General features: G+C 43.3%; 1 protein-coding gene across 3 annotated transcripts in view; it reads left to right on the top strand.

Annotated features, from left to right (window-relative positions):
* The window catches only part of FSTL4 (follistatin like 4), a 243464-nt gene that overhangs the window by 71702 nt on the left and 147368 nt on the right, over window positions 1-24394 (top strand). For all 3 annotated transcript variants that reach the window (XM_075509797.1, XM_075509798.1, XM_075509799.1), the window contains one exon: window positions 3243-3491. In XM_075509797.1, coding sequence (XP_075365912.1) covers window positions 3243-3491 — 249 coding nt within the window. The remainder of the gene's footprint in view (window positions 1-3242; window positions 3492-24394) is intronic.

Below are 24394 nucleotides of genomic sequence, written 5' to 3'. Positions count from 1 at the left end.
AATAGCGACGGCAGGCACATTTCATGCCGCTGAGCTAAACGCCGGTGTCCTTCCTGGCTCGGGTGCTACCCATGGGATCAGCTGGAGCAGGCACCTCCATGCAGTCGAGGGAAGTACCTTTCTGTGGTGCTGCTCTGCGTTAATTAATTACCTGGATAAAGACAACAGTACTTTTGCAGTCAAATGCCTTCTTTCCTCTTGATTTTCACTGGCTCTCTTCTGTTTTGCATCCATGTTACTGTCCTTCCCGGGCGGAGGGTCTGTCTCTACTGAGTGTGTTGAGTGGGGAGCTTTAGTTCTTCAAAGGATTATGCAAATAGTAATTGAATTAAAGAGCTGCTATCAACATTATCAGATGGCAAAGACAGCCCATGCTAACACTCGGCTTGCAGACACACAGATTTCAGAGGACTTGGACTAGTAGAAGCACATCAGGATTCCTGAATACGTGAATCTTGCCTTTCTGGCTGTTTGCGGGGTATCCTGCCTACCCCATTACCCAACTTGGGTGTGTTTAAACAGGAATTCTCCATATGGGAACACAGAATAAACCAAACTGTGAACAAAACGAATGAGGCATAAAAGTAGACAGGCTTTCTGTGGTTTCTCCATAGTAACCGGGATGGACATAGAAAAGCCACGGAATTTTGTCTTTTTTTATAAGCTGGTGCTTAACCAAATATTTGATGTATCATTAAAAAACTTAAAATTTTCATTGCAATAGGAATAACATTTTGTCTTCAGTAATGCTAAGTTTACATTAAAAAATCAAAATACCAAAAATACTTGAGGCTTCACGGGGGTTTTTGCTGCTGCCAGTGCCCGCAGTAGCTGTCGGGGCAGGGTGCGGCTGTGGCCTGCCCAGATGTGACCTGATGCATTAAATCAGAGCAGCCCACCGCGAATGAAGAGGCAGAAATAACCTTCAGCGAGATGCGTGGTGCAGTCCGTGGCTGGTGCCAGCTCTGAGAGATCAATTTTTAGTGATCAGGACAGCACAGGAAGGGCTTTGCTGTAGTTGTATCTGAATTACATTTTATAGACAATAATAGCTCCTGAATCTTGATTTTTTTTGTTTGTTTGTTTTAAATTTTTTTTTAAATATCTTTAGCATCAGCAACAGGCTCCAAATGACGTGTCTTTTGAGGCACGTTGCGATGGATGAGCCAAGTGCCTGTAGAGGTGCAGGTCCTGCCACCAAGAGGAGGAGGAAGAGGAGGAGAATGCTTGAGAAGAGCTTCCTCAAGCCCTGATCCTTTGTCCTGCTCTGATCTACAGCAGGCACCATAAATGCAGATAGCCTTGGCAGTGATGTCTCCTGGGGCTCACAAAATTTGCATTCCTGAGGACGTTTTGCAGAAACTCTGGAACAATTAGTAAACTAAATAAAGAATATTCAGATACTCCTTCCAGGGACTGTACTTTTTGCACTGCTCAGAGATGCTTTGACCTTCTAGTTTATTACAAGTCAGGAAAAGTCAATATTTCTTAGCTTGCCAAGTTGGAGGAATTTTAATGAGTTATTGAGTCAAATAGTTAATCCTCCAATAACAGATTTTTTTTCCCTTTCTGATTTACAGTGATAAAAACAAAGGCTTAACAGGGACCAAGAAAAATGGGGTTTTGTGGAAACTTTTGCTTCTCTTTGTGCACACGCTTTAACCCCTTGATCACTAGTAGATGAAATGTAGCTTCAGTACTGGGGCATTTCATATTGGCATAAAATGCTGGGCAGGCAGGGGCTATGTTGATGTTAGCAAGGAATTTAGCGTGATAAAAAGGGATCAATAGATGGAGGTAGCTAGTGCTGATGCTCCTCTCATCTCCAGAAGGTGTGATGAGGGAGTCTTTGGATGAGATTCAGTCTGCTCTCCTGGGCTGAACAGTTCTGCTACTTGAAAAAATCTGTGAAGGGCAGAGCCTTGGGTGCATTTTGGAGGATGTTGTGGTGCTGTAGTCGCTGCAGGATTCATCCTGTTGGATGCTGGAGCACGTCTGGAGCCGCGCTTCCGCTTGAGCTTCCTCTGAAAGCTAGCGCATACCGAAACCTTACCGAGAGCCAAACCTACGTGTGGTAAACGCAGTCAACAGGGATTTGCTTCAAAACTGCCTTGCTGGTCCAGGCTGAGTCACTGGCGTGGCTGCAGCCGGAGGCTGCTGCTGTTGGAAGGCCGCGCAAGGCTGGCAGCAGGCTGTGCGCTACGAAATGTTTATTCCTGCTTTAATTATGCCTTTTGCAGCATGCCTTTGTAATTCTCGACTTTGTGTACTCCAATTAGCATAGAATAATCTAATTTCCTGAAACTCTCTTCATTGAGTATAATGCTAATTATTGCTCTGAGTAGTGGCTTGTTTGGAAGTACCCTGTCCTGTATGAATTATAATAATGTTCTGTTGTAAGCCTTTAAGCGAGGAAACTTCAGAAGCAGAAGATGTTACAGCACAAGGGCAACTTCCTTAGCCTTTTAATAGTATCAAACAGCAGATAGTACAGTAATGTTCAGAACATTATATCCAACGCATTCTTAAAAGTAGTAGAAAGTTATTTTTCATTATCTGTCGTTAATTCAGAGTGTAGGGATAAATACTGATGGTCACTTTTACAGCGCAAAAGCATCTTCCCGTAATGTTCCCTTGGCTTCAGTGATAAGTCTTTCTTGGGGGTTATTTTTTCAAAAGCTCTCAGCAATTGTCTGTCTGAGCTTTCATTGAAACCCGTGTGAATTTTAGCCTTGGGGATGTTCTGCTTCTGGCTCCCGGGGTGGAAGTTAGACTCTGAATGCGGACACTGGTACAGAAGCTGAAGTGCCAGCAGTTAGGGCGTTTTGCTGCCCCAAATGAAGCTCCTCATGGGTTTTTGTGGCTGGAGGAGCATAGGTTTTCAGAATTGCTTTCTGAATGTAACTCCTGGCCAAACTTTGAGCACTGAAATACTCTCACCGGATTTTATTCTAGGTTCTAGTTTTGCAAAGGGCTAAAAGAACAAATGTCTCCGTGTCCATCGCTTTTCAGTAAAGCCCTTTCAGCACACGGTTAATGTTTTGGTGAGTGAGAGCTGGAGGTCTGGGAGCACAGATGTGAAGGCATTCTCCAAGCTGCAGTTGTGCTGCTGTTCAAAGGGAGATGCTTTTTCCCTCGGAAACCTTGTATCTCCTGCTCCTGTAATTGTTGTGCTGCTACGTCAGACGAGTATGGTCCGTTAGGCAAATACTGCTCTCACTGACTGCTTCTGCTTTTCCCAGTGCTTTATGGGCAGGATGGCCTGCACGCGTTGTGTGAGAAGAAGTACTGCGGCCGGGGGAGCAAGTGTGTCGTGAACAAGGACACCAATCAGCCCGAGTGCAGATGCGTAGAAGATTGCAAGTCCAGCTACATGCCTGTGTGTGGATCTGATGGCAAATTTTATGAAAATCACTGTCAACTGCATCGAGCCTCCTGTCTGCAGAGGAAGAAAATCTACATTATCCACAGCAAGGACTGTTTCTTCAAAGGTAGGGCATCATTAAAAATAAATACTTCCGTAGAACTTTCATCACTCATCTTACCGTAATCTTAATAAATGGCCAAATGGTATGTTTTATTTCTAAGAGATAACTTTTTCAAGGATGATTTATTCTAGACACTGTAGAACATAACACAATGTTTTATGCAGCTATTAAGCCCCTGATTGTCATCACCACCCGAAATGTAATCAAACTGGGAACTGGTGAATAATTAACATCACTGTGTGCATTGTGTGCACTGTTGTTGTGCTGCTTAGTACTTACAGCTTCCAGTGTAATAACTCTTTGCAATCTAATTCATTTGGTAAGGCTTTGAGCAAGACAAAGACGTTAAGAAAAAGTATATGGTATTACAAGAAGTTTGTTGCAAAAATGAGAAACAAAAACCTACTTAAGCAAATGACACAGGCAAAGGAAAGGAGCTGTTGAGATGAAATAAGAGGAGTGGGAAGTGTACTGCCAGAACAGAGATTTAAATAATTTTAAAGACAGTTCTGGTTACCAGTAGGATGCATACATCTTAAGCTGTTTTACTGGCTCAATAGCAAATTTCATGATCATCATTGCACCAAATCACCAAAGGGATGGAGTCCTGTGTTTTTTCCATTAATATTTTGTATGCCATGTACCATCCTGTCACAAATCAAGTGAGGCTGCAGTAGCAGGAGCATGCGATAAAATGCCAGGGAGTGGAAGAAGTCATAAATTGTTTTACTTCTAATGAGAGGTCTTATAAACGCCTCGCTAGAGTATATCTTGAAAACTCATTGTCAAATATGACTCCATATACCTACAGAAAGATTTGTGTGGGTTCTTGCAAATATATCCAGTGACATTTATGTGATCAAATATGAAAATAATTCCTTTATTTTCAGCTCACTGGGCACTTGAGCCCCTGAGGAGCTTGGCTGTATACAGAGCTGTCCATGATAGGTTCTCGTTTACTTAACGCATGCGAATGCATGATGCCAGAAGAGCCTATTTAAGAAACAGGAGCCCATTCGAAGAGTCTTATTAATATATCCTTGTGATACCCTTTGGAGATAAAAGAGCATTACCGTTCTTGTGCCTCGGAGGAGGCCTGGAGACGGAGACCAGCCCAAAATTTCCAGAGCTATCTAGGCACTGCTTTGCACAGCATTGCAAATTCTCATTTATTTTGGGGGTCTGGCTGCGGATGAGACAGAGGAGCTGGTCGGAGGATTGACTTGGTGAGCACCAGCTGAGCTGGGTTAATTTGTCACAGGCATGCTCTAAATTTACCAAAGCAGGTAATTTACCAAAGCAGGTAATTAGGTCCAGGATCAACAGACCTTGTATGAAGTTAATCATGGAAAGGGGTCACCTAAAGGCATATTTGGAGGGACAGCACATGAGCAGGTCAAGGTGCAGAGGGGTTTTTGCTTGTCACTTTAAAAAGGACCATCTGAAAAGGATGCTTGCACCTTGCTCCTAGTGCTAGCGTTTCTGCCTCGGAGTATTGAGTCAGATCAGGGCACGGATCTGGCTGGAAACTGCCTCCATCCCTGAATAAGATGCAGATGGGACTGTGGCATGAGAAACCTCCCAAAGAAAGGGGAAATACAGATCTTAATTTCAGAGGTGCTCAGCAGCCCCCCGACCCCACTTGATGCAGCGGGTTTTCTTCCCCTAACTCCCCAAAAGGTGTCTTTGGATGCTTTTTTCATTCTTGTACATAGCCTACCTTTTTACAGCGATGTTTCTGGCCTGGGTTTTTATTCATTCCTTGCCGCGTATAGCGTTAAAGAAAATGAGTTCTCATTGCAGTAATCAGTGCCTCTGCAACGGCTGTATTACACCTAATGGTACAATGTCACGCTTGAATACTTTCCTGAACACACCATGAAATGATGTCAGAAAGTAGTAGTTTTGTGTCCCAGTTTAAAGTAACCCTTAAACTCTTGCCACGGAGCACTGCTTAAATCTGCTTTTCAGCAGAATAACAGCTTTGTGGAAGGGAAGAAAGAAACAAACTCACTTCTCTTCCCGCATGAATAAATAAAAAATGTACTTCACACCACTGTCTGCAGAGATAAAATGTAGAAAAAAAGTTTACCTTAAAGTGGGGGAATAATCCCACAGTGGGACTCCATAGGAATATTTGGTTTCGGCCCTTGTTTCTGCCATGCACTTCCTGAGTAACCTTCTGTGTATCTTTTCATTTCTTTATACTTTAGTCTCCTATTTGTAAATCAAGAATGATAGTGTTTTCTTTTAAACGCAGATTTGTAGTAAGCAATTAAGCTACAGGTTTATAAGCAACATTATAAATGTAACATAAAGTGTAAGACTTTATGACTGGAGAAAAATCTTAAAGGTGCAAAATGTGTTCTTTCAGCTGGATATTAGGTGTACATCTGTCAGTAGGCACATGCTTTCTGTTTGTTTTCTATCAAGTAGATAGTTTAATTATTTGAGTACAATTAGGCTGATGAGTGGGCTGCTTCATGGTTTTTTGTCCCAGTTCTTCAATTAAGACTTAAGTCCCTGTGTAGAGCCGAGGGACACCGCAGATTGCATCTGTGCGCTCTGCCAGTTTACCCAGTTATCGGTGACAAACTGGATGGCCTTAGAGTATGCCAGAGATCAAATACTCCGATTCCACTTGGGTGACTGAGCTAGGTCTATCCACAGTGAACCGATAACAAAGCAAAACAGCAAAGACCTCGTTTTCTTTTGTGTATTTTGGGAAAGGATTTTTTAGGTCTTTCAACATACCACACGTGAAGTGCGTTGTAAATACTGGTGTATAGCAAATACTTGTGTGTGGCTAGAAGCATTGCTCGATTTGTGCTACCTCGCTAGCATTTAATTCTGTACTGGCATTACTATTAGGAAGAGCAGAAGAGAATTTGGCTCTGGGCAAATGACCGATTTCTCCTTTGCCCAGACTAGAATGAAATGGCTCCTTGAAACCTTGAGAGTCCAAGAAGTTAAAACTTATGTGCCTTCAGATAGCCAGATTTCCCTGTGGCATTGTTTGAAATGAATACCTGTCTCTCTGAGAGCAATCTGGAAAAATCACACGGACCCGCTGGGTGGGGGTGGGCCACGTGGAGACATTGGCTCTCTGGTATCGGCAAACGGGGGTAGATTGCATCAACGTTGTGCTTGTGAAAGATTTCGCAGGGAGTGTCGGTCCTTGGTGTGCAGACTTTGGGCTGAACTGGCCACCATGCCCAGGGCTTGGGCTGGCTGGGCTGGCAAATGGACACGACGTCTGAGGTGGGAGCGTGTGGAAAGGTGGGTGAAGCAACGAGAGGTCCCAGCAGGAGCGATCTCCCCAGGCTTCATCCTGCACCCTCTGGTGCAGCGCAGTTCCCCGGTGCTGCCATGCACAAAAATACAAATGCCATCCCTTTTTCTCAGCTGAGAAAGCAAATGATAAGTAGGTGGAAAACTTCACTTAAGAGTTTGGAACCCAAAGGGAAATACCGTAAAGCAGAAGTCCTGCATCCAGAGGTCTCAGGAGAAACATCGCTCCTACTCATGACTGTTCAAATTCTCCTTGATCCATAAGAATTCGCCTTGAAACATAGTTTGGTTTTTCCGTAGGAAAACTTTCTGTTTAAGACTTCTCTGCTATGTGGTAGGTTTTTTTTGGTTTTATGTATTTTCGCTGTTTTGTGAGTTTCCATAGTCATTTTATTTGAGTGTTGGTGATTTTGACTGGGTAACAAAATACATGAGGATAAAATGCTTTTGCTCTTTGCCAAAATGGAGAAGAAAGAGGTTCGTCTTCCCCAAAAGCAGTCCCAATACCCATGAAAACCAGAAAGATATCTATGCTCATAATGACAATTGTCCCACAGATGTCCAAAATGAGCAGTTGGCCTGGAAACGTTCCTGTTTGAATAAATGCCTTGGATAAAGCAGCTATGTCATTTTAGCCCAGTGATTTGCACTATACCTTGCTTTCCCATAGCAGTAGTCCCCTTTTTTCCACTTCTATGAATTTTTCTTTCCTTTTGACTTTTTACACCCACTCAGTCTCTTCACTCATTTTTCTCTCGTTATTTTTTGGTCAGCAAAAGCTGCACATACACCACTCAATACAGGTTTTTCTTCCCTTATCTGCTTCCTTTCTCCAGAAACATCAATGTACTTCTCTAGCAGTGTACATACATTAGAGAAATTCTTTCTGTTTAGAGCTATGCTTTTCCATTTTCAGGTTTTGGGAGTAATTTTTCCCCTTCTTTCTTTCCCTCCCCACTCTTTTCTGTGAGATCAGCAGTCCTAAAGCTCCCCTGCATCAGCCAAGCCCCTGCTAGAGGAGAGCAGCCACATTGCTTGCCCAAGCTCATTCCTTATTTTCTCTGTCTGACATCCTCCCTTTATCCAGGTGTATTGGGTTTTTTATAAAAAGCTCAGCTTTTCTTGCTGGGCTGTATAGGGGCTTTGTACTGCAGCTGGTCAGATTTAGTTTGTGCTCTGGCATGAATTCAATCCAACTTAGTTGACCAAATTCTTGAACTTTCCATTATGTAAATGCACTGTACCTGTGCCGATTACTTTATTCATTTTTTTTTGATTCAGTCCAACTTCTACTAAAGCTCTAATTTTATGAGCTCTGACAGAATTTTATGTGGAGAGATGGGATGCTATAAAAGCACGTTCTTGTCTGGTATTCCAGTCCTGTTCTCTTTCTTCCTCCAGTCTCTCCTGAAATATCAGTAATAATTTTTTCAATAATTTAGCCTCATTGCTTAAAATATTTCTTTTTTTTTTTTAAGCAAATATATGACAGTAACTTTCCTCCTCACACAAGGTCAATTTTTGCCCCGTAATAAATCCTATTTTTGTACAGATTTTGTACAGAATTTGGAAACAAATCCCTGTGGAAAACCACCTGCCTTTCTTCTCTCCGTTATACACACGATCCCACTACTGGGTTTGAGCCTTTCGCTGTTGCTCGGAACAACATTTCATACCACGAAACTGTATATAGTCTTCCAAAATGTACGTGCCTATGTGCTGGGGTGTGCGTGCATGGACACATACGTGTGCAAGTGTGTATGCACAGAGTGCACGTATTCTAAGTGCATATATATCTCACTGAGTGAGAATAACTTGTTATCTCATGACATTTATGCACGTATAGTATAGAGAACGGAGCCCGGCTCTGCATGGGAGTGCATGGGGGGAGAACAAGAAACAAGGGGAAAAGCTGAAACGAGAGGTTCAGCCTGGAAGTAAGGAGGTAGTTTTCCAATGAGGGTGGTTGAGCGGTGGGGCAGGCTGCCCCGGTGCCACCTCCATCTCTGGGGGCTTTCAAGATCTGGCTGGGAACAGCCCTGAACAACCTGCTCCGACCCTGCACTAAATGTCTAAATGCCAAGGCCTCTTCCAGGCCGTATCATCCCCAGATCTTACTATTTCATGGCCTACATGGCATCTTTCATTTTCAACTTCTCGTACGTCTTTCCTCCAGTTCTCAAAAAGTTTCTTTCTAATTATGGAAAATGATAATCTTCTGCATGTTGACAGAAAATTTTCTATGCTTGAACGTAAATAAATCACAAACTTGGGAAAAAAACCCAAGCAGGCTAATAACTCGTGCAATTTATCGCTGCAGTAATCTCAAGTAGATATGAATTCAGCCTCAGGTGGTGGTGGTTTATTTCCTCTGTATTTTATTTGTTGTCCGTGTGTTAGTTTGGTGCTTTGTTACTTCCAGAAGTAATTTGTTCTAAAGAATAGCGTTTCAAAACATCTCTGAGAAGGTGTTGAATGTTTTGCTCATTTAGTGCTTGCAAAACGGGCAAAACCCGCTCTGTCGGCTGGTTTGCAGACTACAAAGAAATCTGCTCCATTTAACACTCTCTATCTTTCCAGCTGGAAAAAATTGGAGTGTGAACTAATGGCAGATTTCCCAGCTGGCAATTAATATTTGCCGATTTAACTTTGCAGCGCTGCCGACAGGCTGCTTCGGTGGCAGCGAGCTGGATTTGGAGCTCTTGGGAGGCATGCAATTAATCCCTCTGGGGAGGAGTCGGGCGTCTTCGACGTGTAGGTCTGGCCTATAATGATCTTTTCAGTGTCCAATGTAAATATACGAGGAGTTTCAGATGTTAGAGAGATAAGTGCTGTATGTAACGGAGGTATATGTCTGCTCTCGGTAGAGCTGGTACAGTTCTTGCTATACGGAGTACTCCAGGATTCTGAATACCAAAGGGATTCCTTACTATTCCCATGCTGCTTTTTCAGCTCCCTCCACTGAGTCTTTTGGGGAGTGATCAATTTTACCTGGCTTTTCAGGCTGAATCCTCTTAAATGCGATTGACAGCTTAATTCCTTATAAACAGGTTGCATCCATCATTGGGGTAAATTGTGGAAGCTCCATTGATTTAAGTGAGGATGTGAACATGAGCCAGTTTGCTCCTAGCTTTGGTAATAGGAATTTTGTAGGAGTATGTCTAAGATCTTTAAGAGTATTTTCCATCCGTTTTTGTTTTGGAAGACATTTGCTCACACTACTGAAATTCATGGAAGGGAAATCTTGGCCTTCTAAAAGTCCGTTGTGAAACTCTCCCTGATATAGTAGGGCTTTCATTGGAAATTAAATGCTGATAACAAGAGAGTGTGGAAAGTTTGAGCATAAGAAAAAGAATCAAAATTAGCAAGGGTCCCAAAATAAGTCCCACAAAAAGTCCCCAAAGAAGAAATGCATGTAAGAATTTAAAAAAAAAAAAAAAAAAAAAAAGTCTTTGAGACCTAATACATATTAGAAATGGGAAGCCTTTGCTGAGGACCTCATGGCCATAGTGGTAACCCTGCAGGTTCAAAGGAAAGTGGGACTGGAGGACTGTGGCGGACATTAAATTTGCAATAGTCAATCGAAAGGTGAATTATGTGCACTGTATCTCCTCACAGCAGTGCCATTACCTGCGTCTGCTTTGCCAAAAACAAATCGCTGTTTCCCTGGGACTCTGCATAGGCTGGTGACAGATTTCAGATACAGTAGGTAAAGCTGAAATGAGGGAAAACGTACCATGGATGAAGCTAGTGGAAAGAGTGGTGTTATCTACAGTGATCCCTATCCAGCATTCCCCATGTTTATATAGCTCCAATTTGAGGCAATGTCCATTTGGGGAGTGCAGGAGTAACTGTAACGTGGCCTTTTGGTTTTAATACGAAATTGTGTAAAGTTTGTTTTTTACAATGGTCATGACTGGGACCCCATGAACAGTTTTATTTGGTGACCGTTATCTGTTTCATCTTTTTTAAGGACAAGTCTATTAATCTTCTCCAGTTGCCAGTCTTGACGTGTGTGGCCATAATATCTCCCATAAAACCGAACAGCTTCATATTATGTATCAACTAGTGAACAAAGGAATTAAAGGATATTTCAGCAGCAGTATGAACATTTAAAAAAAAAAAAAAAAAAGTCAGAAAGACAAATTCTAATTTCTTTCCCCCTTATAATTTGGAGTGTACTGGTTGAACTGCAGTTACCGAAGCCCACAGTTAATGAACTACGCAGCCTGTCCGCCTTGCTGGAGGACCATGCCAGCATCAAGCACTGTTTGGGAATCCCTGCTCTGCCTGAACATAGAGGAGGGTATGATAGGTGATTAAGAAAGGGGTTTAAGGAACTGTTTACACACTGAAAATAGAAAAGCTCAGCCTAAAACTCCATGGCATGGAGGAAGACAATGGTAGCATGAGATGGTCTCATGTTTAAAGCATCCAGAGTTGCAGCTTGATATTGTTGAGGGCAGAGAAACAAGACATGGCTTGTTATTCTTCAGGGTGGCATCTGCTCAGCTGGCTCAAAGCCTGGCACTGGCAAACCTTCACTGCAGTGATTTCAGGGAAGCTGAGAGGTGATAACGAAGCTTCTTTTGACGCTATAGCCTTAGCAGTCATGGTGGGGAATGAAAGCAGAGGAAGAGGATGGAGGAGGATGGAGAATCAAGTAAAGGATGTAGGAAGAGACACAGGGATGCGGCTTGCATTTACTGGTTGGAGTTCCTATGCAAACTTTGGTATGTCAAGGGATGTTTGTCTTTCGTTGTTACCTGTTTTTGTGTACTGTTTGCATCCGACACATGCTTGTTGTGATTTGATGGCAGTCTGGACTCACTGTGTCCACCTCACTTTTCTTGGTTGCAAATCAGGTTAATAATATTTATTGTACATTAATCTGGGAGCTGAAACCATACTTAAATATTGAAAAGCTCCACGTAGGAAACATTAACGAAAACTTTTGGTTTTTTATTTTGTTCAACTTAATATTAGCTCTCACTTTTCTATCAGCATTTTTTCCAAACTGCTCGTTTCTGGGTGTGGAATACGCTGGAGAAATGCCAGCAAAGTGGGGCATGATGTTACGGAGTCATGATTAAAAAGTGACACATTTACTGAGCCTCTGCATTGCTGAATCTCCCATAGTCCTGAAAAGAGCTTGGATGCTCCAAAGTTACCTGCTTGTTTCCCCAGATGTTGTTAGCCTAATAAAAGATGTGGCCTTTCCCTGTAAACCCTGCGCACATTTAGTTCTTAGACCGTCACGGCTGCACCAACACTACTACACCATCACCACTTCCCCCCGCCACCCCCCCGTCTTCTTTTTTGACTCTTCTGTTGCTTCCGCAGTAATTTGGAGGATTTCTCATGTGTCGAATGTTATGAAAATACAATTGTGTCGAGCTGTAAATTTCAGAATGCCATTTCCCAAGGGGTGCTCGTGGGGAGGACTGTCCCTCACCTGGGTGTCACTCGGGGAACACGCACGGACGGTGTTTGCGTAGCAAAATGGCAAGCTGACCAAGCTGCTGGCAAAGCACTCGCTGCTGCCTGCTGTTTCCTGTTGGCTCTGGTAAAATGGTAAAATTGGTGACCTGAACATACCTGAGTATTGGGAAGGATCGAACCTGATGCTGGATACTCTGTGGCTGCACTCGGCTTGGCGTATGGACTCCTACTCAATCTCCTAATGAAAGGATATTTAGATTAAAGTTTGATTCGGTTGAGTTTCTAGGGCTTGTATCAAAAATGAATGGAATTAAACAATCTTACGGTTGGACTCGATCTTAAAGGTCTTTTCCAGCCTAAATGATTCTATGAAGTGTTTACATCCATGGTTTTCCCAGTGGAAGGGAAGGATAGCACATGCTATGTGTTACCCAAGTAATTTCAAGGGAAGTAAAACAAATATTGCATAACAACAGAGAATGAATAGGGTTTTTTATACTTTCTTCACTGCCAGAGATCAAGAATTCCTATTGCTGTTTAATTCAAGTGTTTTCTGTGTTGGAAAACCTTCAAATTTCAGTGCTGAACTGCAGTAATTCAGCATTATTGGAACGCTCTTGAAGTGCTTCTGCCTAGAAGAGCATCAGGTGGAAACTCAGGGTGCTGGTTCAAGAGAGGGGGAATTTATAGATGTGCAAAGCGTCACCTATGGACAATATATCTTACAGCTTCACTTCCTTGTGACCACAAAGAGCAAAATATTTCTCCGTGCCAGGAGGTTTATGTGAGAGCAGGAGGCAGTGAGGAGGAGGAGGGAGCCTGGAGTTGGCTTGGTTGGGAGCAGGTGCCCGAGCCTGGACCTCAGAGCACGGAGGTACGCGTGGAAATTGCACGCAGATCACTTCAGATGCACAGCATGGTTAGTTCAGTTGCGTGTGAGGAATATCCTATATTGTGATTTTTCTCCTAGGGCGGGGTTTGTCCCCAGGGCCAGTTGCCTTTCCTAGCAGCCACTGCAATTCTGCAAGAAACCAAGTCCCGGTTTGGCATGAAATTGCTGCTGCAAAAAAGGCTTGTAATTTGAATGCATTTCCTGTGAGCCATTATTAGACTGAAAATTAAAACCATGAATGCTTTATTTTTCCCTAGTAAAAAATGCTGGGAATATTCCCTAAAAATTTGGGTTCTTTCAGAATTAGGTATGTTGCCTAATGGGTGACCACAGGAATCGGGAGCTGAGCTCTTCAATGCTTTTGTGACGCTTGCGAAGTTGCCTTCATTTCTCTAAAATTACATAAATTGTATTCAGAGAAAAATTACTGATTTAATTAAGGGCCTCACAAGTCACCTTTTTGAGACATAACGTGCAGTTTGGTGCCAGGCGACTCTCCATGGGACACCTTCAGCTCTGTGCTGAGACAGAGGCCAGGGAAAACCTTAATTAAAAAGAAACAAACAAAAAACCCCAACAAACAAAAAACCCCTAAAAAAAAAGCCTAAAAAAAACCCCTGAGAAAGACCAAGAGATTTCTTTAAAAAGAAAACTGAAAAGGTTAAAACGTGGAGATGAGCATTAAAAATTAAGATGATTAGATTGTGGAAAAGGACTCTGGAAACTGAATGGAGGAAAACAAATATATAGAATAAATTTTAGGACTAGGGGAGACTCGGGCGAGGAGATTTAGAAGTGCTTTAAAGATGAAAAGAACTGATACTTGAGAATAGTTGATTAAAAGCTATTCGGCACAAATGCTAATTTTTCTGGGTGCTCAGTATAAAAATCCATGGAGCAAATTGAAGTTCTGAGTGCTGGGGAATACCAGCAAGCTGGATGCTGCAGGTTCAATTAAGTGGCTGCAAGGAAAAAAGCCTCCACCAGCCTTCGCTCCCTTCCTGCCTCTCCGCTCTAGGATTTAACGGGCGCTTTTTGCTAATATGCTCGAGAGGGCCGAATCCTACCGGAGGTGTTGTGAAGTCAGAGGAATACTATTTAAAATAAGCACCCGCCAGAGCTTCGCAGCACGAGGTACTGATAAAGCCCTTTGTAATTCCTCGGTTGCTTTTTTACATATTGTATTGAAGCCGTATTCTCGTTGGAGGCACACGAAGTGCCGGCGGTGAGGTTTTTCTGCCTTCCCTTGCCGATGTGAAATGAAACTGTTCCCACAAACGTTAAAACTTGACGTAGTGAGCTAATGAACGATCTGCAGATTTGGTCTATCTGCTAGTGAGTCGAAGGGTCTTTGAGTAGAAACTTTTTTTTTTTTTTTTGGTAAAAAGCTGAGTCACGGAGAGGAATTTCAGTTGTAAAGTACATAGTTATTTTGAAGTGCAGCCGTTGCAGTGTTTGTGTAGGGATGGGTGTTGCGGTGGCGGAGGGATTCGTGCCTCATCCCTTCGCTCAGCGCTGATTTGGGTGGCCACCGGGCAGAACAGGGATGCAGCATCCGACCGTGGCTCGCTGAGTTGCAGGTACCGATCGTCTGGCTACTTCACGTGAATTAGCACTGATGCTGTCGCTGGCACCTTCCTGTGGGGTCTGCTCCGCTGCTGGAGTGTACATGTAAATCCCATTACCTCTAATTGAGTGGGGATCAATTGCAAATTAAGGAGTAAGAGGAAGGTTTCCAGGTGAGATTTAAATGGGAGGCTTTTACTGACAATATTTTGTATTTTCCACCAAAGTGTCCTAGAATGCTTTACGAAGATTAATGAATTAGACCTTGCAACACCCCTACATGCCAGGAAAATAGTAATTCTTCTGTTATAGAGGAGGAATTGCAATCCAGAAGAGAGCCATGACTTTCTCAAGGTCATAGAAATGACTATCAGAGCTCTTGTTAAATCATCCCCGTTCTAGGCTCCCTGTCCCTATAAAATCCCTTGACGTGCTGTTTTTCCCATAGGTTTTGCAGGGGTGAGGGAGAGGCACGGACTGGCTGGGGCTACAGAACGCAGAATCCCTGTGCCTGAGCAGGGATGCAACAAGTCGTGGTCAGCAGAGCTGTGATCGTGGTGCGTAATGCCTCTAAGCGTGGAGTTGCGCTGGCCTTGGCACGTGGGACAGCAGGTTTTGAAACCCATCCGGCTGCTGTACTTGCATGAAGAGCTGCCCCGTGTTAGAGTTTGGGGCTCTGGAAGGGAAAGGAAAGAGTGCAGTTTTTCAAATGCAATTGCAGCCTCCTATCTTGCAATAATCTTGCCGAACAAAAAAATCCCCACGGTAATGAAAGCGTGTGATGGAGAAAACCACAGCTCATTCCTCTTCTGCTCTTTCAGTTAAAAATTCAGACGAGGAAAGAACTGCACAATGTGGAGTGAGAAACTTGCTCGCTTACAATTATATTTAAATGTAACCTTTGTAGTAAAAAGCCCATTGGCGTGACAAGTCCAGAGGAAAACATTTGTTTTCCTTTTGAGTGAGGGTTGTTTTCACTGAAAACAGCCTGATGGGCTAAACAAAGGTTCACCTGTAAGAGGTTTGCCATGTAAAATGCATGGGGTTTGTCTCTTCCCGCAATGACTGCAATCTCCTGTCAGGGTCTGTCAGAGTTTTTTCGATTCCCTCCTTGCTTGCTTTTTCTCTGCCATGCTGGCAATTTAGTTGAGAGTTTAGCAAATGCAGCTGTTGGTCAGGAATAATGCGAGGAATTTTATTTTTTACATTATTTCAGAGTAATATCTGAAATTTCAGTGGGGTTTTATTTATTTATCCTGCTCAGAGGGCTGTGATCAAGACGTAAAAAAGCTCAAGGGAAAGAGTTCGAGCGCATCCAAAATATACGCGGGGCTTTTGCTTTGCTGTTAGAGACCAGGCGAGGCTTTGCTGTAGCGGCATCCTCGCGCCTCTGCTGTTCTGGCGCGGCAGCTCGCCGGGGAGGGTTTCTGATGGGCTTTGGAGGAGGCGTTGGTGCCCCGGCGCTGCCGTGGTTCCTCCCTGCGGGGTAAGGGCACGTGCAAGGACGCTGCGGGCGCAGGGCAGTTCTGGGGGCCTTTCTCCAATGCGGCCGTTCTCCTCACCGGAGGCTTTTCGGTGGAAGCCACGATGCCGAATACCAGGCATTATTATAGGGTTTTTTTCTCATTAAATCTGGAGCAAGCCAAATACTGTGAAAACATTTGTGATGAATATTTAGTTGTATTTTCATATGTAAGCACTTTGGCTATATCCATGGCCCTTTAGTTTGCTATTCATGAATATTTTAGCAAATTGGTTTACTAACAGGAATGTTGCCAGGAAGCAAATGTTCCTGAATATTTGTAGAAAACCGGATTTAACTTGGTATTTGCAGTTACTTGCTGTGGAAGCCCCATCTTAGCGCTCCTCTGGGAGGACCAGCGTAGCCAATTAAAGCGAATCTTGTTTGGAAAAGTGATTCTCAGAACCTGCCCATGAATAAACTCCATCAAAGACTGATGGACAGCCAGACCAGCTGTGTGTAGCTACCCCTTGGCACAGCACCTGGGTGCCTTGCAGGTAAACTGGTAGCAATAGCAAAATCTCTTGCGGGCTTGCAGGAACCTCTGATACTTGGCCTTTTTTTTGGATCAGAGCTGTCCTCAGGCTCTCCTGAGAGAAAGATGTAGAAATAAATACTTTTGTTTGGGGAGTCCCATGTAATGTGAAGGTTTTTGAAAGGTAACTGGGCTCTGCTGTGTTCCTCTGGCTTGAGTTGTAAAACAGTCTAAAAGAGAAGTGCCACGGTGCTATTTTCATATGGCCAGTGTTCGAGTATTTATACTTGAATTCTAGAATAATGGGGAGGGGAGAATCAAGCGCCAAGAATATCCACTCAACTCAAGGACTCCAACTGCTGGGGACTCAGTGTGAGCTGCGCAAAAGGCTGCGGCAGTGTGGGACCGCGGGGCAGGCATCGTACGCTCAGCTCCTTCTGGACGGGGACTTCAGGGGTGCTCCTGCACAGGGCACAGGCATTTCTGTTCACTCAACGTGGAGGATTATCTCCATCCCAAAGGGCTCCGTGGTTGCAGCAGTACGGAGGCATCACAGCAGTGCATGGTGAGGAAGCTCTTTCCCACGGGCTTGATGCCATTGGTGAGTCGGCACTTGGGATGCCTGCATGGGGGAAAGGAGGTTGGAGTATGGAATACTTAGTATTTAGAACATAAAATCCACGCTCTAAACTAGAGTGAAGTGGTTTTGTTCAGTTCATGCACTCCAACAAATCCAGCCCTCCTTTGAGGGGCAGCTTCGTGCCAGCGCCGCGTGGCTGCTCCTGCTCCGCTGGGCTGGCATCACCCTCCTGCCTCCTCAGTTTGTCCTTCCTGTCCTGAGAACGGAGCAATCTGTGTTAACAAAACGTCAGGCTGCCGAAGGCCTTGATCATCTGTGGGTTTCTGATGCTGGATGGTTTTCATGCAATTTGCTCAGCTGGCTGGTACCTGGAGCACGCAGGTGTGCAGTGGAGAAGTCAGGCTGACAGTGCTGCACCTCTCCATCCATGGCCTCCCATTCCTTTCCCATTTGTCGCATACAATGGTTATCAGCAGACTTTATTTTTCACCCTGCTGTAGGCATTTGAGGTATGAGGCCATTTTCTGGAGAAAATTATTCATAAGAATAGTTTCCCAGAAGCAGAAATTCAGGGGTCAACCTATCTAAACACAGCAGGTACAATTCGGATAGCATTTTGGAAGAGCTCCACATCCCACGTGTACGTGAGATGCTCAGTACATCTGGAAAACATCTGTCTTGGACTCGTAATTTCGCATTGTCATTCTTGGAGTCGCTATAAAACAGGGCCTTGTGGAAAATGTTTAATACTCCTGGACACATTGTGTTTTGTTTTAATGGTAAAATAGCTTGTTAGGTGCAAACAAACTGGCAGAAAATCTTGCTGAAGCTGTACAGTGTCAAGGAAGTAAAAGGCTATTAAGACAAAAACCTCAGCCCCTCTGAACCCATGAGATTTTGGCTGCATTTTTGCTGGAACAGAACTGAAAGATAATTGAAGGTATTTTGTGGCCCCACACTGGCTTTCAGCTGGGTTTTATTTTACATAATGAGTTGGTGAAAATCAGGGTAGAGTTACTTTGGTTCACTTAAAAAATGTGAACAGGTTGCAGCCTGCAGTTTTGGGGCTCATCAGTTATAGCTAATTCCTTTGACTCTTTTAAAACTGAAAAGCTTCATTTTCCTCTGCAAGAGGCGGCGTGGGCATGGGCAGCGCGTGGGGCTGCTCCAGCCGCAGCAAGCTGGGGAGAGCTGTCGGAGCCCTGCTCCTCCCGAGCAGCCGCCTCCCAAATGCATCCCCTTTCTGGCCTGATGGGATTTTGGGCAGATTCTTTTTTTTTTTTAAGTTAGATTTTGCCACTTTCTTAAATTGATGGCAATTTCCTTATGGATAGAAGTTATTCAACAGGCTTCTGTCGTGGTTTAACCCCAGTCAGCAATTAAGCCCCACCAGCCGCTCACTCACTCCCCCTTGGTAGGGTGGGGGAGAGAATCGGAAGGGTAAAAGTGAGAAAACTCATGGGTTGAGATAAAGACAGTTTAATAGGTAAGGCAAAAGCCACGGACACAAGCAAAGCTAAACAAGGAATTCATTCACCCCTTCCCATGGGCAGGGAGGGGTTCAGCCATCGCCAGGAAAGCAGGGCTCCAGCACGCGTACGGTGACTTGGGAAGACAAACGCCTTCACTCCGAACGTGTCCCCCCCTTCCTTCTTCTTCCCCAGCTTTATAAGCTGAGCATAAGCATTTTTTTTTTTTCAGTAATACTGTTGTCTTTTTTTCTTTTTTTCTTTTTTTTTTTTTTCCTTTTCTGCATTGGACTAAGGTGTTTTTCATCATGTGATATGACCAGACATTTGGCTCAGATATTTTATTTTATTTTATTTTTTTCTTTCAGTCTGGTTGCAGAGCATGTGCTCTGGAGCAGAGGTGGCCACATTTATCTGCTTAACACTTCCTTGCACTCTACCTTTGTTTTGGAGGCTTCAGAAAAGATCAAGAATTGGAGAAGGGTTTGAGAAATGCATCATTACCTTGTTCGATACTGTTATGGCCGTGAGAGCGGATCTAGTTTGTAATGGCATCTGATCTGTACTGGCTTATCTACACAACTGAAAGTCTTTGGTAACCTAAGCTCTGGGAATGTAGTAATATAACTTATTTTTCCTGACTCTAACGATAGTATGTATATCTATAAAATAGTAACGGTTACCCCAAAAGAGCATGTGCCAATGGGAACCTAACTTAAGAAAGGAGCTGCCTTGAATCCCCAAATCTTGTCTCTTTGCTCCTCAGAAAGGCTCCAGAAAAAGCCGTCATCCCCAACGAGGAGCTGGAGAACTCTGACATTTCAAAATAATCGGGTAGAATTACTGCATCTCTAGGTATCTTTAACCTATTTACTGACATTTCATTCACATCATCTCGTAACATCCGTTGGATCAGAAAACAGCCTAGAGCCACATCTGCAAAATGCTTCATGAAGTGTTTTAATCTGGGAATGCAAAATCTTTGTATAAGTTTCCTATGGAATATCATATATCTGGGGTTTTTTTGTTTTTTATTTATTATTATTTCTATGGTTTTCCCCCATTTATTTAAACTTCTAATTTTCTTCTCCTTTTGGTCACCCAGCAAACATTTACATACTCTTGGTGCCAGGCCATAGACTGCCATGCTCTTTGAGAGGATTTTCTGAACCAAGCGTAACCTGGAGTCAGCCCATAATAAGTGCGGAGATCTTGCCTTGCATAGTTTTTTAGCCGTATTTCAAACGTGTGGCTGTGTAGAGGGTCCTGTTGGTCAGGGCACAGAGCTCAGAATTGCTGCTGGAGTTGTTGCTGCCAGGCAGGAATGAGAAACCGCAAATGTAAGTTGGGATTAAAAAAATTGGGGCAGGGTAGAGGAGAGCATCGTCGGCGGCAGCATTGGGACGCTCGGGCTTCTCCGTGGCTGTATCCCGCAGTATAAAAAAAACCCACAGTGGCTTTACCCATGTTCAGAAGCATACCTGATGGCAAAATATATCTGCAATCAATAAGTTAAAAGGAAATGTGAATAGGATTGTGAATGTTTGGGGGTTTTTTGTTTGTGTGGGGGTTTTTTGTTTGTTTGTTTGGGGTTGGTTTGTTTTTTTCTTCAAAAGGAATATCAATATTTAGTTGAAATGCAGGAAGAGCATTTTGTAGGCGCATTGAAAATTATATTCAAACTGTAGATGGCTGTAACTTGTGTCTTTTGGCAGCAGAAGGGATAATCTTTGTAGACTGCTGTGGCGTTTGACTGGTAGAGTTGGAAAACCTTCTAAAAACTCTTGTTCTAAGGAAGGTAAAAAAAATCTAGCTTAGTGTGTTGAAGAAAATACTTTAAACTGTTACAGAAACAATGTTCAAACTTAGTCTTGGGCTGAATGAGCTTTGGAGTGAGCAGGTGTTTTCTAAGGCCAAGCCAAGTGAGCTTTATCCCTATTGAGACATTTCAAATACTGAATAAGCAGGAGATTTATCTACGAATTAGTTTATATGATAAGTCCTGCCTTTATATGCTGCATGAAGTTATGTGTGTTCCTAAGGTACATGTTAGCACCTGAATTCATTTTTTTTTAAGGTTTTTAAAAAAACCACTTAGTATTGACATATATCTTCTACTCCAAGATCAGCAGTAAATAATGTGGAGTGAGGAAACTCTTGAGCACTTTGGAAGATGTTGGTCTTAAATTTTCTTTCATTATTGCATTTGGCTTGCTACTTGTTACAGTAGGAAAAAAAAACCCAAACCCCTGAATGTTTCATAACAAAAAGCACAGAATAAGTAAAATATTAGCTATTGGTTTATTGCAGTTATATTTCCACTGGCAGTTTACAGTTATCTTTGAGGAAAGCATAAGCTCAATGATGAAAATCACGTCTTGTCAGTAAAGGCTGTTTGTAGGAATTTAGCACCTGTAACAGGTAGAAACTGGAAGCTTTTTTTTTTCCCCTCTGTGTCTTAGTACCATGAATTCTCCCCAAATTTTCATGGCAGTGAGGAGCCATAAGGATGACGGATGACCCGAGCAGGTTTGTGTCAAGCCAGTGACACTTGCGTCGCAGCTCCCTGCTCATACTGACTCTATAAAAAGTCACTTTGCCACAGTCTTCACTTCATGCTGCTGATCGATACAGCAAAAGGTGCAGATAAATGGAAAAATAGATTTTGTTGGCGTAAAACAGGAGGAGAACTGACATGCCCTTTTTTTAGGCTGATTTACGCTTTTCTGTATATTGTTCACACGATACGGGATCTTCTCAGCACTTTCGATCCAAAGAGCCTTAGGTTTTGATCCCGGGGATCACGGATCTGGAGCAGGGCTCCGGCATGGATCTGGCTGTGAGACAGAGGCAGCCTGGCAGGCAGGTGGCATCGGGCATGCAATGGAAAATACGAAATAAAACCTAAATAGGCTGTTTATTTTCTGTCTGGGCATTATTGGCCCATTTTTAGCAGACTGTTTTGAAGAAGTTATGATTAATTGGGTATTTTAATTAGCTGCTAAATAGTTCCCTACTTGATTAATCTAATTACTTTTTCTTTATTTCTGCTTTCTTCATCCAAGGGAGAGCCTGTGTCAGGGCAGATTGCTGCCTCCCAAGTCTGCCTGTACCACTGGAGAAAATTCATGGGAAGGGGCTCTCCCTTCTTCTCCCTTATTTTTATTTTGAACTCTTTGTGTGGGTTTATGCACTATAATTTTTTTCTTTGTAAATCTACTTATGTGCGTCAACTTGAAAAAAGAGTTTCCGAGAGCTGAGTGATGCAAGCCTTTTGCACGCTGCCATGTTTAAGCCTACCAGCAAGCTAAAAAAACCTCTTCTGTGCAGGTTTTTATCCACTTTGCTCTCTGATGAAAGGGCTGAGGGCACCTAGGGACTTCTGTACCGTGACTGGTTTTCTGTGGGTGCTGTTCCCAGGTGTGGTGGTCAAATGCTCCAAACAGTCACAGCACCAGGAGACAGGACCGAGTCCCCTTGCTTCTGCTGACCCGAGGAAATGCTGAGAAGATGCCGTGCCTGGGTGGAAAACCGGTCAGAGGCTGGGGCAGGAGAAGAAGCTTGAGTAGCGTGAAGATCTGTACCTTGTGCTCTTAGAAAATCACCCTTCAGAGAGAACCCTTCAGCTATTCTTGGTTTTAAAAAGGCCTTGAGCCGCCCACAGGAGGAGTTTGAATGGCTGATCCAGGAGAAATCGGCCCGTGTGACATGGGGGTTGGTTTGGGAGACTGGCACGAGGGATGTTGGCAGAGGTGATTTGTGAGTCTAAGGTCTTCCAGCTAAACCATCACTAAACCCTGTGGTCTCAGGAGCACCGTGTCCCCCTGCTCTGTCCTGCAGCCTCCTCAAAACAGGCCGTGTCCCGTCCTGCTGGTCTTAAATTTTCTTTCATTATTGCATTTGGCTTGCTACTTGTTACAGTAGGAAAAAAACCCCAACCCCCTGAATGTTTCATAACAAAAAGCACAGAATAAGTAAAATATTAGCTATTGGTTTATTGCCATTATATTTCCACTGGCAGTTTACAGTTATCTTTGAGGAAAGCATAAGCTCAATGATGAAAATCACGTCTTGTCAGTAAAGGCTGTTTGTAGGAATTTAGCAGCTATGGATGATGCCGTGATGCTGGGCAGAGATGTCCAGCCTGGGCGAGCCTGGAGAGAACATGGCAGAATGTGGCATCCCCAACCAGCCATGATTTTGGAGCAGTTTTGGTTGCACCTACAGGCTCCCACAGTGCAAAGCACTTCAGGTCCTCGCCTCTAGTTAATATTACCATGCAGGGGAGGAAAAAAGTCTACGGGGAGGTCTCAAACAGGGAAGGCTGGAATTATAAAGCTTGTCTGGATATCTTCTGAGTATGAAAAATTAATTTAGATACAGTCCTTCAGCTGAACTCTGTTCGATATGTTTTATGGTTTTATATATTGCAAAGTTCAGCAGGGTGTGATGAAATCTGCAATAATAACAAAAAAGCTTCAGCTTCCCTCTAAAAGCCACTTTTCACGTACTGTCCCCTGCCTTGCTGTTGTCCTACAGGGCACGAGGATGAGCCGGGTGAGTCAGCGTTGGCTGGGTTATTTCCCAGACCTTAGGGGTGTCCTACGGCCAATGCTCCTGTTTTATGCAGCAGGTTCATCCTCATCCCTGTTCTGGCAGTGCTTTACCCGGGGGAATCCCGCCCCTTGCTGGAGCCCTCCGCCAGCTCTGCTCATCCTCGTGTTTTGCAGACTGTTGCACAGTCGTGTGACTAAATTCACTCCAAGAAGGTCCTGTTTTCTCCGTTAATGTCTCCAAGACCTTCATCTCTCTTATTTCTTCCTAAGTCTCTCTGCTGCGCATCCTGGGGCAATCTAGAAGACGCTCCCCGTCCCACTTCGCAGGTCCTCGGTCACCTCCGTACGTCTCCTCTGTTTCCATGCGCTACTGGCGATCGCATTTCCATTTTTGCTTGGAGCTGTTCAGTCCATCTTTCCAGATGGTCTTCCGCAATTTTAATACTTTTCGTAACGAAAATGCCAAACTCTTTGAATTCTGTGCATTAGCATAGAAATTATTAAAGTAGCCCAGCACTGATCAATAATAACTGATACGGGGCGGTCATAGGCACGCTGTAGTTAGCTATTACTGTTAGCCAAGAGTTTTAATCCTTAACTAAACAGGGAACATTTAGGAGAATTTACTGCTGGGAGACTGTATTCAGGTGAGGTACTGACGTTTAGAATTTCAATAAAGTATTAAATCCCTTTTAAGCCATAAAAAATGAAAAAGTTTATGAAGGGGAGAGTAACTCATACCTTTTAATTTTAGTTCTGTGAAGTAATTTCCCCTCAAAACACCACTGTAAATGAATACTTCTGTAATCAAGCCTGTCGTTTTAAAACAAAATAAAATTAAAATAGTTAAAGAGCGTAAAATAAGATTGAAAATTTGTGGAATAATGCAGTTTATAAAAAAAGTTCTCTGCTCGGAGGATTTGAGTCGATGCAAGAAGGGATTCTCTGCATGAATAAACTGTAATAATTTTTAAATAATCGCTGTTAACACTTTTGGTGACTACCTAAGTACATGATGGCATATGGTATGTCAGCGTGAAGCGCTGAGTTAGAGTTTGATATTATATACCAGTTTTCAAGCTGTTGGTTATAAACTAGAAGAAGCTTTATATA

The sequence above is a fragment of the Mycteria americana genome, chromosome 8 (genome assembly GCF_035582795.1).
Source record: "Mycteria americana isolate JAX WOST 10 ecotype Jacksonville Zoo and Gardens chromosome 8, USCA_MyAme_1.0, whole genome shotgun sequence".
NCBI classification, from domain to species: domain Eukaryota; kingdom Metazoa; phylum Chordata; class Aves; order Ciconiiformes; family Ciconiidae; genus Mycteria; species Mycteria americana.
The sequence above is the reverse complement of the archived record's forward strand: the minus strand, read 5'-3'. Positions and strand labels throughout refer to the sequence as shown.